At 39.1% G+C, this 14,661-nt stretch overlaps 1 protein-coding gene across 5 annotated transcripts in view; it reads right to left on the bottom strand.

Annotated features, from left to right (window-relative positions):
- The window catches only part of RB1 (RB transcriptional corepressor 1), a 155,672-nt gene that overhangs the window by 101,300 nt on the left and 39,711 nt on the right, over nucleotides 1-14,661 (bottom strand). For all 5 annotated transcript variants that reach the window (XM_065593715.1, XM_065593712.1, XM_024104502.3 and 2 more), the window contains 2 exons: nucleotides 6,068-6,216; nucleotides 202-279 (listed from right to left, as the gene is read on the bottom strand). In XM_065593715.1, coding sequence (XP_065449787.1) covers nucleotides 202-279; nucleotides 6,068-6,216 — 227 coding nt within the window. The remainder of the gene's footprint in view (nucleotides 1-201; nucleotides 280-6,067; nucleotides 6,217-14,661) is intronic.

Raw genomic sequence — 14,661 nt, 5'->3', positions numbered from 1 at the left:
CACTTAAACAAAAGGCCTGTTGTGAATCTTGGAAATCCTATTAAGTCACTTTTTCTTGTGAAACACACCTTTAATTCATTATAGGCTTCTTCCAGTGACAACTTTAGAACTGCAGTACAGTGAAAGGACACTTACGTGATCTTAAACATTTTAGAATGAACCACAGTATATATAACAAATATTTTTAATTACTCTAATTACCTCCGGAAGTCCATTTGAAGTTACAATGCCAACAGAATTCAAGAACGGAATAAAGCTTGTGAAATATACATTTTTGACCTGGAAAAAGTAAAATGGCATAACATTACCAATGTATAGCGGTACTAAACATACATTATTTTTACAAACAAGACAGCAAAACAAATTGACTGTGTTAAGCTTATTATAAGCCAGGGGTAGGCAACCTGCAGCACGCAAGCTGATTTTCAGTGGCACTCACACTGCCTGGGTCCTGGCCATCAGTCCGGGGGGCTCTGCATTTTAATTTAATTTTAAATGAAGCTTCTTAAACAACATTTTAAAAACCTTTTTTACTTTACATACAACAATAGTTTAGCTATATATTATAGACTTATAGAAAGAGACCTTCTAAAAACATTAAAATGTATTACTGGCACGCAAAACCTTAAATTAGAGTGAATAAATGAAGACTCGGCACACCACTTCTGAAAGGTTGCCGACCCGTTATAAGCTATTCTTAAATTACCTCAGATAGTACTTAATTTCAAACATTCAGTCAGAAATAAAAAACTATCCACACAGCTGAAGATTTAAGTTAATTACTAAACTGTGTGTGAACATCTACATCCACTGCTAAAAAACTTGAAGGGTCAAACTGGGGGGGGTGGGGGGGGGGCAGGGGCGGGAAGGTACTCTTTCGAGCTCCAGTTTCTTCAGTTTCTGTTCACTGCAGATATTCATCATATCCCTCTCTTACATGCCAATATGCGGATTAAAAGAGCAGTTACCTTAGTGTCTGTGGTTCTTTAAGATGTCTTCACATGTGCATCCTATTCATAGTGTGCGAGTGCCCCAGCAGTATAGCTTGGTGTTTCCATTATCAGCATCCTGTAAGAGTCATGCTCACACTTCTCAAGTCCTTGCACTCCCTCTCCCGAGAGCATAAAGTGAGCAATGACCCCAACTGCCACCCAGTTTCTTCACCGCTCAGAATCCAAGACTCCAAGCTCCAGGGAAGGGAGGGGGGACGACTTGGGATCCACACATGCAGACATCTTGAAGAATCAGTTACTATTAGATAAAGTGATGTTCCTCCTTTGTACTGCACATGTGGATGATCAGCTAGAAGTAACCTCAAATGGAGGTGGGAGCTAAGAGTTATTTGGGAAAGAGGGAGGAAAAGATTACAAAACCACCCTTCCAAAATGGGCACCTGTACTAGAAGCATTCACTAATAAATAATGTTTTGTAAGCATTTGAGCTAAAGTTCAGGTAACTGCTCTGCAAGTCTCCAGTATTGGTACCTGACTTAAACATGAAACCGAGGTCTCTTCTGCTCTGGTAGAATGAGTTCAAATGTTTGAAAGGGGACTTAATATATGCACTTCAAATACAATCAGATACCCATTTTGAGATGAAGTCTTTGAGATGAAGCAGACATTCCCTGGGATTTATTACCATAAACAATAAAAAAATCTTTAAGTTTTACAGGAAGATTTAGTTCTATCCGGAGAGTAGAACAATGAATCTTTTCACAGCCAAGGTACGTAATTTAGCTTCAGCTGGAGACTAACGAGGTCTTGGAAAGAAAATTGGTAAAAGAAGAAATTGATATGACAGTCCAACATTATTTTTGGAATAAAAGATGGATGACATCTCATAGTTACCTTGTCCATATGAAAAACTGTGTAAGGAAGGTTAACCATTAATTCTTGTAATTGATTTATCCTACGTGCTAAGGTAACTGCCACTAATAATGCCATCTTCATTGATTAAAAGTGAATTGGACAGACTGATAAAGAATTTAAAAGGGAGTTCCATTAGAGAAGGGAAAGCACTAGATTTAAATCCCATGTTGGAGCAATCTTTTTTTTATAGAAAGGGGGGGGGGGGGAAACACAGGCCTCTCAGAAATCTGCTCACTCATGAGAGAAAACCAAAACCTTCTATAAGCAGATGAAAAGTTGATAGCACTGCCAAATCTACCTTAATTGAAGAACCAAACTGGAATGTTTTAAATATAATAAATAACCTAAGATTTTTGGACTAGAACACTGAGAAGTAATATGACCCTTTAATAATACCCATAAGGAGATTGCAAGAATTACATATACTTCAAAATGAAAGCAGACTATTTCCTGCTCTGAAGTAAGCTATTCTGTACTTCTGAAGAATATTCTCTACCTAATGAAGACATCCAGAAACCACCCAAGCCACGAGATGTAGTAATCCTGGATTCGGGTGAAAAACTAAGCCATGGTTCTGCAATATCATGTTGCACTGAAACAGAAGCATGATAAATTGATGATCGGTCAAAATCAGGAGTTACAAAAACCAGAACTGGCAAGGACAAGTGGGAGCTATCAGTATAACCTCAAGCTTCCTTGCTTTATCTTCCTTAACACCCCTGGAGTTAGAGAAAACGGAGGAAAGGCATACATCAAATGGAGTGATCAGCAAATCATGAAAGCTTCCACTATAGATCCCAGACTCTTTCCTGCTTGAGAACAAAACAGATGCTTTGAAGCAACAGGTATATCTGGAGAAACCCTCCCACCTTTAGAAGATTTGACCAATAATGAATAATTTAACTCCACTCACAAGACAGTCACTTTTCTGCTTAGTGAGTCTGCTAAGCCACTGTTCTCCCCTACAAGGTGGACAGCTATCAAATTGATAAGATTCTGGATACACCATTCTTGCAGATCTGAAACTTCTTGACATAGAACTGATCTGGCACCTCTTTGTTTATGTAGTGGGCTACTGTGCAGTTGTTTATGAGAATTTGGATGAAAGAATCTTTGATCAGTGGTAGAAATGCCTTGCTACTAGACTCAAACATTTATGTGTATGTAGGACTCCCCATGAAGCCACAGATTGAGTCAGCATCAGACCTATATGTGCTCCCCAGTGCTTCATGGATACATCAGAATCGTAGATGGTATTGGAACAGCAACTGGTATTCCCACATGTACATTTTCTTTTGTTGTCCCATCATTTCAAAGAGTTTAAAACTGGTCACTGAAAGTGAGGAGTCCAAATTATGTTGTGCATTTTTGGTTTGTATATTGACTTGATCCAAGCTTGAAAATGTCAATCACAGATGGGCAAAGAAGTCAAAGCTACGTGACACCATATGGTCTAAAAGTTTGAGAAATATCTTCACTGATGCCTGAGTGTGATTGTGAAAGTAGAGGTTAAAGTGCCTTATGGTCTGAAATCTGTGGAAGAAATGCACTTGTTGCTATTGAATCTAGTTGAGCCCCTACACATTCCATCAGCTAGACCTGAACCAGAGTCTTTTTTTTTTTTAATTGATTTTCAAACCTAAGGATGAAAACAGGATCTTCTTCACTTCTAAAGTCACCTGTTCCTGAGATTTTCCTTGTACAAATCCATCACCCAGATGAAGGAAAATGTGTAATCTCTGAGTGGTAGCCGGGTTAGTCTGTATCCACAAAAACAACGAGGAGTCCGGTGACACCTTAAAGACTGACATATTTATTTGGGCATAAGCTTTCGTGGGTAAAAAACCCACATTTTCACTCCATACATCTGAATAAGTGGATTTTTTATCCACGAAAGCTTATGCCCAAATAAATCTGTTATGAGTGCTGCGACATTGCAGTCTATATGGTTTTATAAAAATATGTTAATGAGTGAATATAACGTAACTGGAATATGCTTCATGCAAAAGGTCTCTTGTAAGGTATCATTACAAAGCTTATAATCTACTGAGTGTGATCATCCTATTTGTATAAATGTACCACTCTTGTATCTGAAACTAGAAATATGAAACATAACTTTGAGGGCCTATTGTAATTATGCAAAGTGTGGGCCATTAATGGTGGTTTGGAATCTTGATGACTCCCATTAACCAGGACAATTGTCTGCAGCTGGCTGTGTTTTACCTGTAAGTCTTCCTGTATACATGTGTGCTGGCAAGTGGGTAATGAAGTCTTGCAGTGACATGTGATCATGTCACCTGAACTGGAATCCATCTTTAACCTAGTGTCTTTCCATTGAGAAGGAGGGGGTGGGAACCCAGAGAAGGACAAAGGATTCCCGCCTTATGCAAAAGATAGATCAAGGGGTGGAACAGGACAAAGGAGGAGGAGCTATCATGAAGAATCCCCTAGCTACCACCTGAGCTGGAACAAGAGCTGTACCAGGGGAAAGAATTGTGCCCAGGCCTGGAACATGTCTAGTCTGAGGAAAAAACTTACTGAAGCATCTCTGAGGGTGAGATTATCTGTATTCAGTTTTATTAGACATAGATTTGCATGTTTTATTTTATTTTGCTTGGTAACTTACTTTGATCTGTCTGTTACTACTTGGAACCACTTAAATCCTACTTTCTGTATTTAATAAAATCACTTATTTATTAACTCAGAGTATGTATTAAAACCTGGGGGAGCAAACAACTGTGCATATCTTTCTATCAGTGTTATAGAGGGCGAACAACTTATGAGTTTACCCTGTATAAGTTTTATACAGGGAAAAAACGGATTTATTTGGGTTTAGACCCCAGTGGGAGTTGGGCATTTGAGTGTTAAAGACAGAAACAGTTCTGTTGCTGCTTTCAGGTAAACCTGCAGCTTTGGAGGAAGTAATTCAGACCCTGGGTCTTTGTTGGAGCAGACGGGAGTGTCTGGCTCAGCAAGACAGGGGTGCTGGGGTCCCGAGCTGGCAGGGAAAGCAGTAGCAGAGGTAGTCTTGACACATCGGGTGGCAGCTCCCAAGGGGGATTCTGAGATCTAACCCGTCACAAGTGCCTTTTACATCAATGAAGAATTGAAGGCTCCAGCAGTCTTCCTCAGTGCAGACTTCAAGGAAAGCCTTCTCTCGTCAGGCACTGGAGATAGGGAGCAGCACTGAGCAACAGATTCAAAGTTTCACATTTGTCGAACAGCACTGATCTCTGACAGCTCCAAAAGTGTTTGGGAAACCTCCTCAGGTCTCCATGATCCTCTTAAACTCAGGAGTCCCATCCCTGGTAACCAGAGCACTCAAGAATTGTGCTGATACTGAAGAACTTTCTGGACTCTGTCTCTGTTCATAATCTGAAAGTGCCCACATGGACTTTTCTATAAGAAAGAGTTTTAACCTGGACTGTGTTTCTGAGTGCACTTCTCAATAAATTTGAAGCTCACATACTTAACAACATACTCTTCTCCTGGGCAGTAAAGATACCTGTCATGAGCGTCTGTTGGGGGAATAGCCCCTGCCCCACCCCCACATAATTTAGAAGCCTGAGGGTTTGCTTGTTCATGTGACTAAAAACCTATTAATTGACTGGAACAACAACAACAAAAATTATATTTTTTTAAATCAGAGGCAACACACACACACACACACACACTAAAGCCACAATAACTCAGTACTAAACTATCCTAACAAGTAACTATAAATAGGACATCAATGTTGTTCCATTTGCTATGCTTAGGGTGGTCCAAAGGAATTGAATGGCAGTTGGGGTTGTTGAGCTTGTTATACCCTAGGGAAGGAGAGCACAACCCTTACTGGAAACTATTAATGAAAACATTGCAAGCGGCTGCACTGGGGCACACCATGAGTAGAATCCACATGTCGAGTACTCGAAGAAAAACTAAGTTAGATGCTTTATTTCACAGTTTAGTCTCCCATATTAAAAGGCAACTGCATGCACTCTAATAGCAAGAGGAAGAAATATTGAGAAAGGGAAAAGGATTACTGACCACTGGATTTAAGCAGACTGATTATCAGGTAAAAAAAAAAAAATTAACACATTGTTTACTACTGCCTCAATGAATATCAGGTTTTAATCATATTTTTGGATTTCGCCTTGCTTGATGGACATTACACCAAGATCTAATATAGTGAATTTTTCAAAAAGCACAAACCTTACCTCATCTAAGTTACAACCATATTCTTTACAAAGGACTTCAATAACTTTTGTGTCTGTGTCAGTTTGTTTTGATGTACGTGTACTCCTGTTCTGACTTCGCCTTGGAGCTCGAGTTGAGCCATTAATAGACATTGCACTCACATGAGATTCTGTAAAGACAGTCAGCATTACCACAGGATTTAAAAAAAACAAACAAACAAGCTGTAATTAAAAACCAAAGAATACTTCGGACCTTTACATTTAAGCCACAAAAGAGGATGATGTGGTTTTAAGAAGAGAGTCTACATATGCTATACAGTAGAACAGGAAGCACACTTATGGTTTATATACCAAGAAAGGGGAGTTGCATCATACAAAATCCACATGAACAGAAAACTAATGAGAGACTATCTGTATAAGTCTTTAGACATTATGTGTTTAAAGCTACTTATGTATGGAATTTAACACTACTCAGCACTTTTCATCCACAGCTTCCAAATCATTTTGCCAATGGTGAGTAAGCATTATTCTCCTGTAACATCCAGAGTTAGACCACAAGTGAAGACTACATTTCCCAAAAGCTCTACAAAGAAGGTTACTTACTTGTAACCGGAGTTCTTTGAGATGGACTTTGCATATTCACACTCTTGAAATGCACCCAGTAGGTGTAGCAAGACAGTGGTACCTTCTAGTAGTGGCTCACCCCTCCCTTTCTCCTCCCACCGGCAACACTCATGCAGACTCAAGGGGCATGGCATGGCCACCTCAGTTCCTTCCAACCTCTAAAGTGCAATACCAAGTAAATACAGAATTAGGACTCAGCAGGAGCAGGAAAGGCAGGCAGGGAGTGTGAAAATGCAGAGTGCATCTCAGAGAACTCCGGTTACAAGTGTCCTCTGCATATTCCTACTCTTGGGATAGTTTGACAAGCAATACATCAATAAAGACAGGAGAGAGCAGAATCTTAATTGAATAGTGATTGAAGTACTGCACTGTCAAAATGAACTTCAGACCTGGATCAAGATCCAGTACTTAATTTGTGCCAGGGCTTGCCAAGGCCACCTGATTAACAGTATTACTTATTTGCAAAAGAAATACCTTGAGAGCCAGATGGATCACCCTCAATTCTCCAAGGACGTTCTGTGGATGTAACCACCACATTTCAGAAAGCCGAATGTCATTCGGTACTCTATTTTAAGCCAGTTTTGCTGCTGCCTCATTCTGAGCCTGGTACATGGAATTATGTATGTTGTAGAGGCCATGAGGCCCAATAACCTAAGAAAACACAGTTGAAAGGGCTGTAGCCCCAGCATCTGTATGGAAATGGTTATTTTCAAGAACCTCTCAAGAAAAAAAAGCTTTTCTTTCACAGAGTTGAAGACTGACTGAAAAAGGGACCTCTCCTTGTTTATAAAGGCATAAGATTTTGAAAGGAGAGCAGGTCACCTCAATGGCTTCTTCTAATTCTTCTTTGGACGGGCCCTTCAGGAGTCAATCGTCTAAGTAAGAGAAGATAAAAACCCTTGCTTCCTCAGATGAGATGCTACTGGAGCCAGACATCTGGTAAAAACTCAGAACACAGCGGAGAGGCCAAAAGGTAAGACTCTGTATTGAAGTGGTCTGAATGAAGAGCTAAAGGTAGATATTTGCAGTGGGATATCCTTAGAGATATGGAAATATGCCCCTTTAAGGTCAAGAGCAGCAAACTTATCTAGAGTAGATAGAGACAAAATGATTAAAGCCAGAGACAGCATTCTGAAGTTGCCTGATTCATCTGTTTAGAGCTCTGAGATCTAAAATTGGTCTGAGGTCTTTGGGGATTAGAAAGTAACAGAAGTACAACCCTTTGTTTCTGGAGTTCAGAGGTACCTGTTCTATAGCACTCAGATGAGCCTGTACTTGCTTTGTTAATAGCACCTCCTGAAAAGAAAGGGGATATGGGAGTTATATGGAGGAAGGGCTTTGACTTTGATGTATAGCCTCTCTTTACTGTATCTAAAACCCATCTGTAATACCCTGTTAGTTTCCATGCACTGTAAATCTTTGACAGTCTCCAAAACCATAGATGGGATCTTCCAAGATTGGTTTGAAACTGTTGACTAACATGTCAAACCTGTGGCCTGACATTCAGTTAGGAAGATGTGACTGAGGAATTCTTTGACCGGTCTTGTGTCTGCAAAGATATTTGTTGTTTAGGATACTGTTAAGAACAACCATACAGGGTCAGATCAATGGTCCATCTAGCTCAGTATCCTGTTTTCCACCAGTGGCCAATGCCAGATGCTTCAGAAGGAATTAACAGAACAGGGCAATTATTAAGAGATCCGTTCCCGGTTATCCAGTCCCAGCTTCTAGCAATCAGAGGTTTTGGGACACCCACAGCATGACCTCGCATCCATGACCATCTTGGCTAATAACCATTGATGGACCTATCTTCCATGAACTTACCTCATTCTTTTTTGAGCCCAGTTATAATTTTAACCTTCACAACCTCCCCTGGCAACAAGTTCCACATATTGACTATGTGTTGTGTGAAGAAGTACTTCCTTTTGGTTGTTTTAAACCTGCTGCCTATTCATTTCAATGGGTGACCCTTGGTTATTGTGTTATATGAAGGAGTAAATAACATTTCCTTATTCACTTTCTCCACCCTATTCATCATTTTATAGACCTCTTTCATATTCCCCCTTACTCATCTCTTTTCCAGACTGAAAAGACCCAGTCTCTTTAATTTCTTCTCATATGGAAGCTGTTCCATACCCTTAAACATTTTTGTTGCCCTTCTCTGTACCTTTTTCAATTCTAATATATCTTTTTTGAGAGGGAGCAACTGGCACACAATATTCAAGGGAAGGGTGTACCATAGACTTATATAGAGGTATGATGATATTTTCTGTTGTCATATCTCTCCCTTTCCTATTGGTACCTAACGTGGTTAGCTTTGACAGTTGCTGCACATTGAGCGAAAGTTCTCTGAAAACAATCTGTCCACAATGACTGCAAGATCTCTTTCTTGAGTGGTAACAGCTAATTTAGATCCCATTGTTTTGTATGTATAGTTGGAATTATTTTTCCCAATATGCATTACTTTACATTTATCAACATTGAATTTCATTTGCCACTTTTGTTGCCCAGTCAATCCAGTTTTGCAAGATCCCTTTGTAGCTCTTTGCTTTGGACTTAACTATCTTGAGTAATTTTGTATCGTCTGCAAATTTTACCACCCCACTGTTTACCCCCTTTTCCAGATAATTTATGAATAAGTTGAACAGCACTGGTCCCAGTACAGATCTCTGGGGGACTCTGCATTCTGAAAACTGACCATTTATTCCTCTCCTTTGTTTCCTATCATTTAACCCATTACTGATCCATGAGAGGACCTTCTCCAATGAATGCCTACTTTTGTGAGGGAACTTGTCAAAGGCTTTCTGAAAGTCGAAGTACACTATATCCCCCAGATTACCCTTGTCCACATGCTTGTTGACATCCTCAAAGAATTATATTAGTGAGCCACAATTTCCCTTTATAAAAGCCATGTTGACTCTTCCCCAATTAATTGTGTTCATCTATGTATCTGTTAATTCTGTTCTACACTATCGTTTCACCCTCACATCTTTTGCAGTGAAAACAGAGGCAAAGAACTCATTGGTCCTCTTGCTTTTTTTTAATTAATTATTATTATCTGGGATATATACATTTAGTTAGAGCCTCTATTATGGTGTTTTTAAATAGTTTCCACGTAGCTTGTAGGCATTTCACTGTTCCTTTTAATTTCCATTCGACTAGCCTCCTCATTTTTGTGTAATTCACCTTTTTGAAGTTAAATACTACTGTATTGGGTTTCTTTGGTATTTACATTATGATCACTATTACCAAGAGGTTCAGCTATATCCACCTCTTGGACCAGATCCTGTGTGCCACTAAGGACTAAGTCAAGAATTGCCTCTCCCCTTGAGGGTTCCAGGGCTATCTGATCCATGAAGCAGTCATTAGTGGTGTCTAAAAATTTCATCTCTGCATCCAATCCTGGCTACAAACACAGAAAACACAATAATAATTTGGGATTATGGTTAAAAGATACAAAACCAAGGGTAGGAATAAATGGACAGTTTTCAGAAGGGAGAGAGGTAAATAGTGGTGTCACCCAGGGGTCTGTTCTGGGACCAGTTCTAGTCAACATATTCATAAGTCATCTGGAAAAAGGGGTAAACAGTGAGGTGGCAAAATTTGCAGATGATACAAAACTACTCAAGATAGTTAAGACCAAAGCAGACTGAGAAGAGCTACAAAAGGATCTCACAAAACTGGGTGACTGGGCAACAAAATGGCAGATGAAATTCAGTGTTGATAAATGCACAGTAATGCACATTGGAAAACATAATCCGAACTATACATACAAAATGATGGGGGTCTAAATTAGCTGTTACCACTCAAGAAAGAGATCTTAGGAGTCATTGTGGATAGTGTCTGAAAACATCCACTCAATGTGCAGCAGCAATCAAAAAAGCTAAGAGAATGTTGGGAATCATTAAGAAAGGGATAGATAATAAGACAGAAAATATCAGATTACCTCTATATAAATCCATGGTATGCCCACATCTTGAATGCTACATACAGATAGGTCGACCCATCTCAAAAAAGATATACTGAAATTGGAAAAGGTTCAGAAAAGGGCAACAAAAATTATTAGAGGTATGGAACAGCTTCCATATGAGGAGAGATGAATACAATTGAGACTTTTCAGCTTGGAAAAGAGACGACTAAAGGGGATATGACTGAGGTTTATAAAATCATGACTGGTGTGGGAAGTTACTCTCTCTCATAACACAAGAAGTAGGTGTCACCAAATGAAATTAATAGGCAACAGATTTAAAACTAACAAAAGGAAGTATGTCTTCACACAATGCAGCGTCAACCTGTGGAACTCCTTGCCAAAGGACATTGTGAAGCCCAAGACAATAACAGGGTTAAAAAAAAAACTAGATAAATTCATGGAAGATAGCCATTGATAGACCTATTAGCCAGGATGGGCAGGGATGGTGTCCCTAGCCTCTGTTTGCCAGAAGCTGGGAATGGGCAACAGGGGATGGATCACTTGATGATTGCCTGTTCTGTTCATTCCCTCTGGGGCACCTAGCATTGGCCACTCTCGGAAGACAGGATACTGGGCTAAATGGACCTTTGGTCTGACCCAGTATGGCCGTTCTTATGTTATTTCAACTATCTTCATATTGACTGGGAACATTTCACTTCTCTACTGAGAATTTCACAATTGCTATCACCATCCTGGTCACGTGGTTGGTAGCATAATCCTACTGCTATACTCTTATTAATGAAACATGGAATTTCTATCCATGGAGAGTCTATGGTACTGTTTGATTCATTTAAGATTTCATTCATATTTGACTAGGCTTTCTTTCACATATAGTGCCACTCCCCCACCAGTGCGACCTACTCTGTCATTCCTACATATTTTGTACCCTGGTATTACTATGTCTCATGGATTATCAACACAGCACCAGGTTTCTGTGATACCTATTATATCAATATCCTCATTTAATACCAGGCACTCAACTTCACAGATATCAGTATTTAGACTTCTTGCATTTGTATTTAAGTGCTTGCAAAATTTTTGATATTTAAAGCTATCTTCTCTGATAAGAGGAAGATGAAGATGGGATATTGCCTCTGATGCCTGAACACAGGTGTTTACATCCTCCTTCTATAGGAATTCTGCCTCCCTAAAGATCTCGCTGTGGATCACATCTTTCAGTTTTCCCAGTGTCTTCTCCATTTTTGCATTAAGTAAATCATCCCCTTCAAAGGGTATGTCTTCTATTTTAAATCCGGTATTCAATGGGAGAGAAAACAAACAAACCAAATATATCTTTGCAGAGCTATTGCAGATGCCAATGATCTTGAGGCAGTAGCAGGAACATCTGATGATGCCTTAAGAGTGTGTTTGGCCACGTTTTGGTCCTCTATCAAGGGCTGATATTAATTTCTTTTGCTCTTCTGGTAAAATGTTTAGTAACAGACATTGTCTCCCATAACAAACTGATATCTATCCATAACTGCTTAGTAGCTAGCTATGCACCTGTTTAAGAAGAAGAAAAGAATTTTCTGCCCAGAGAATCCATTTTTTTTGCTTCTTTATCCATGGGGGTGGAAAGTTAAAAAGCTGATCCAGACTTTTGCTGTGTTGCAGCTATAATGAGATTGGCTGAGGGCACACATGAAAACAATAAAATCCATCCTGTGGGATCTGACATAATTTGTCTGCCTTTTTAGAGATTGGTTGACACAAAGATGGTTTGGATCAAAGGACTTTGCAGTTGCCACAGCCATTCTAATACAGGCAAGGAGAATTTAGCATTGGCAGTAGACCCCAGAGCCAGTAGTCTCCAAAGCTACTGATGGCGATTTTTAAGTTGATGCCATCCTATCAACCGATTGATGTAACTGAATTATATCCTCAGAGGGAGAAGATGCTGTTGCTTCTGATGACATCATCACAGTAGATGAGCCACTCTGTATCTCTGTGACATCATGTTGAAAGTCCTTCTGTGGAGGTCCCTCCTGGTAATCCTCTTCTAAGAATATGTCCTGTTCTAATGGGGATGGGGAGAGAGGCATTCTGTAATTCACATCCACAGATTGCGTTGGAAGATGTTCCGGCACTGGAGAATTCAACATTCTAGACTGGTAAGGGGAAAGAGAAGAATACATCCAAGGAGGCATAGGCCAGTCCTGCCAAGTTCCCCAAGCTGATATCATATTCCCATGAAGGATACAGTGGGAATCTGGCATTACCTCGTGCATAACAACTTTGCTGGGAAAAGGCTATCTTTGACATAATCATAGGAACCAGTTCAACCTCCAACTCCGGATCACACACTGAAGCCTTCGGCGCACCCTAAGAGTGGGAATATGCAGAGGATGCTCAAAGAAGAACCTGGAATTTCCATTCAAGGGAATATTTAAATTTTATTTTATTTATTTTACACATTTTGGAACAAAAAACTGACATTTTTGAAATTTTCCAGAGAAGAAAATTTTAGATTTTTGTTTCATTAAGGTCAAAACCATGTTGTTTTTTAATAAGGTCAAAGTAGTTTATATTTCATCTTTACTGAATTAACTTTTATAATTATATGTTGCATTATATCAATGTATAAACTATTTTAGTATAAATTAAAAAACAAAATATAAAATTTTACATTTAAATTGGTATTCTAGATTGGTAATTGGTAACTGTTCAATCAAAGTTTTTGCCCAGCTGTTCTACTTTGGTAGTCTCATCTTAGTCCCCTTTTGTTTTATTCATATAATAATTTAACACAATTTAAAGCCTTTCCACTGTCACCAGGACTTGAATACTACACTGTGTTACTGATCAGGATTGAGAAGATCTGCCAGATTTGTGAGAGAGCGTAAGCAGTGCCTGTGCAAACTGTGGCTGGCACTCATCTGGAATATTAATGTAATATTTTGCATATTGTCAACTCAATATTTATTTTTCTTAAAGCTCCAGCTTCTGGAGTCAGGGGATATCAGAATCTCACCTTTCATATTAAAACAAGTTTCTAGTTCTCATAGTTGCATTTAAAAAAAAAAAAAGAAAAAAGAAAATGTCAACCCTTAAGATTCAAAGGCGGCACAGAACGCAGATTTTTTTTTTTTTAAATCTCAACTTTTTGGGCCAGACTCAGGATTTTTGAATGTTTGAGCTTGGCAGTACTATGTATAGTGTCTATCCTACATCAATACACTTTACAAAGGATGAATTTAAACTCCTATCAGCTTTGGGGAGCCATATCTTAACCCCAAGGCTATTCTTTCTCCATTAGTTATTTACATGGATGTTAAAATTGTCCTCATTTTAGAATAAAAAGGGAGAGAAATAGTATTTTTGACCATTAGAGTTCAAATGGAGTAGGGGCAACATCAAGACCACCAATAATCCATCCATTTATCAATGAATAATCAGACAAATTCAGATTATCCGTATGAGTTATGGATCAAGACAAAAAAGCCAAGCATATTACTGATGATATCCTTCCCCAATCCTGTTAAAGAAAAAACCCAATTAACTCCAGCTTTTTTCCTTGTTCAATATATCATTAAAATCTGTGTCCCCTGGTGGAAGATACCCAACATAAAAATGAAGTACTATCCAAGTTACACAAGACTTATTTGTGACACCACTTTTAGTGTTCTTAGTAAGATTTCCCAAGTTTTAAATGTACAAGGAGGACATACTAAAAGTTACTGTTTAGAGAAGTTTATGATTTTCAACAGGAACGAACATTTACTAATGTAAGAGTTAGACTTAAGTCAGCTCAAAGTCAAAGCAAGGAAAGAGGAGGTTACTTACCTGTAACTGGAAGTTCTTAGAGATGTGCGGTGCCTATCTGTATTTTATGCATGCACACATGTCCAGAGCCAGAGAATTTGAAAGCAGTAGTGTCCATTGGTCCACACATGAACCCTTGGCTCTCTTCATGGTTTCGTCCGAGGTAATAAAGGGTGGGGTGGACCAACTGCATCTCCAATTACTTCACCACCACATAACCAACAGACCCATAGCAGAGGAGGAGGAGGGTGGGAAGTGG

The sequence above is a fragment of the Chrysemys picta genome, chromosome 1, assembly GCF_011386835.1.
Source record: "Chrysemys picta bellii isolate R12L10 chromosome 1, ASM1138683v2, whole genome shotgun sequence".
Lineage (NCBI taxonomy): Eukaryota > Metazoa > Chordata > Testudines > Emydidae > Chrysemys > Chrysemys picta.
This window is presented reverse-complemented; position numbering and strand designations above follow the sequence as displayed.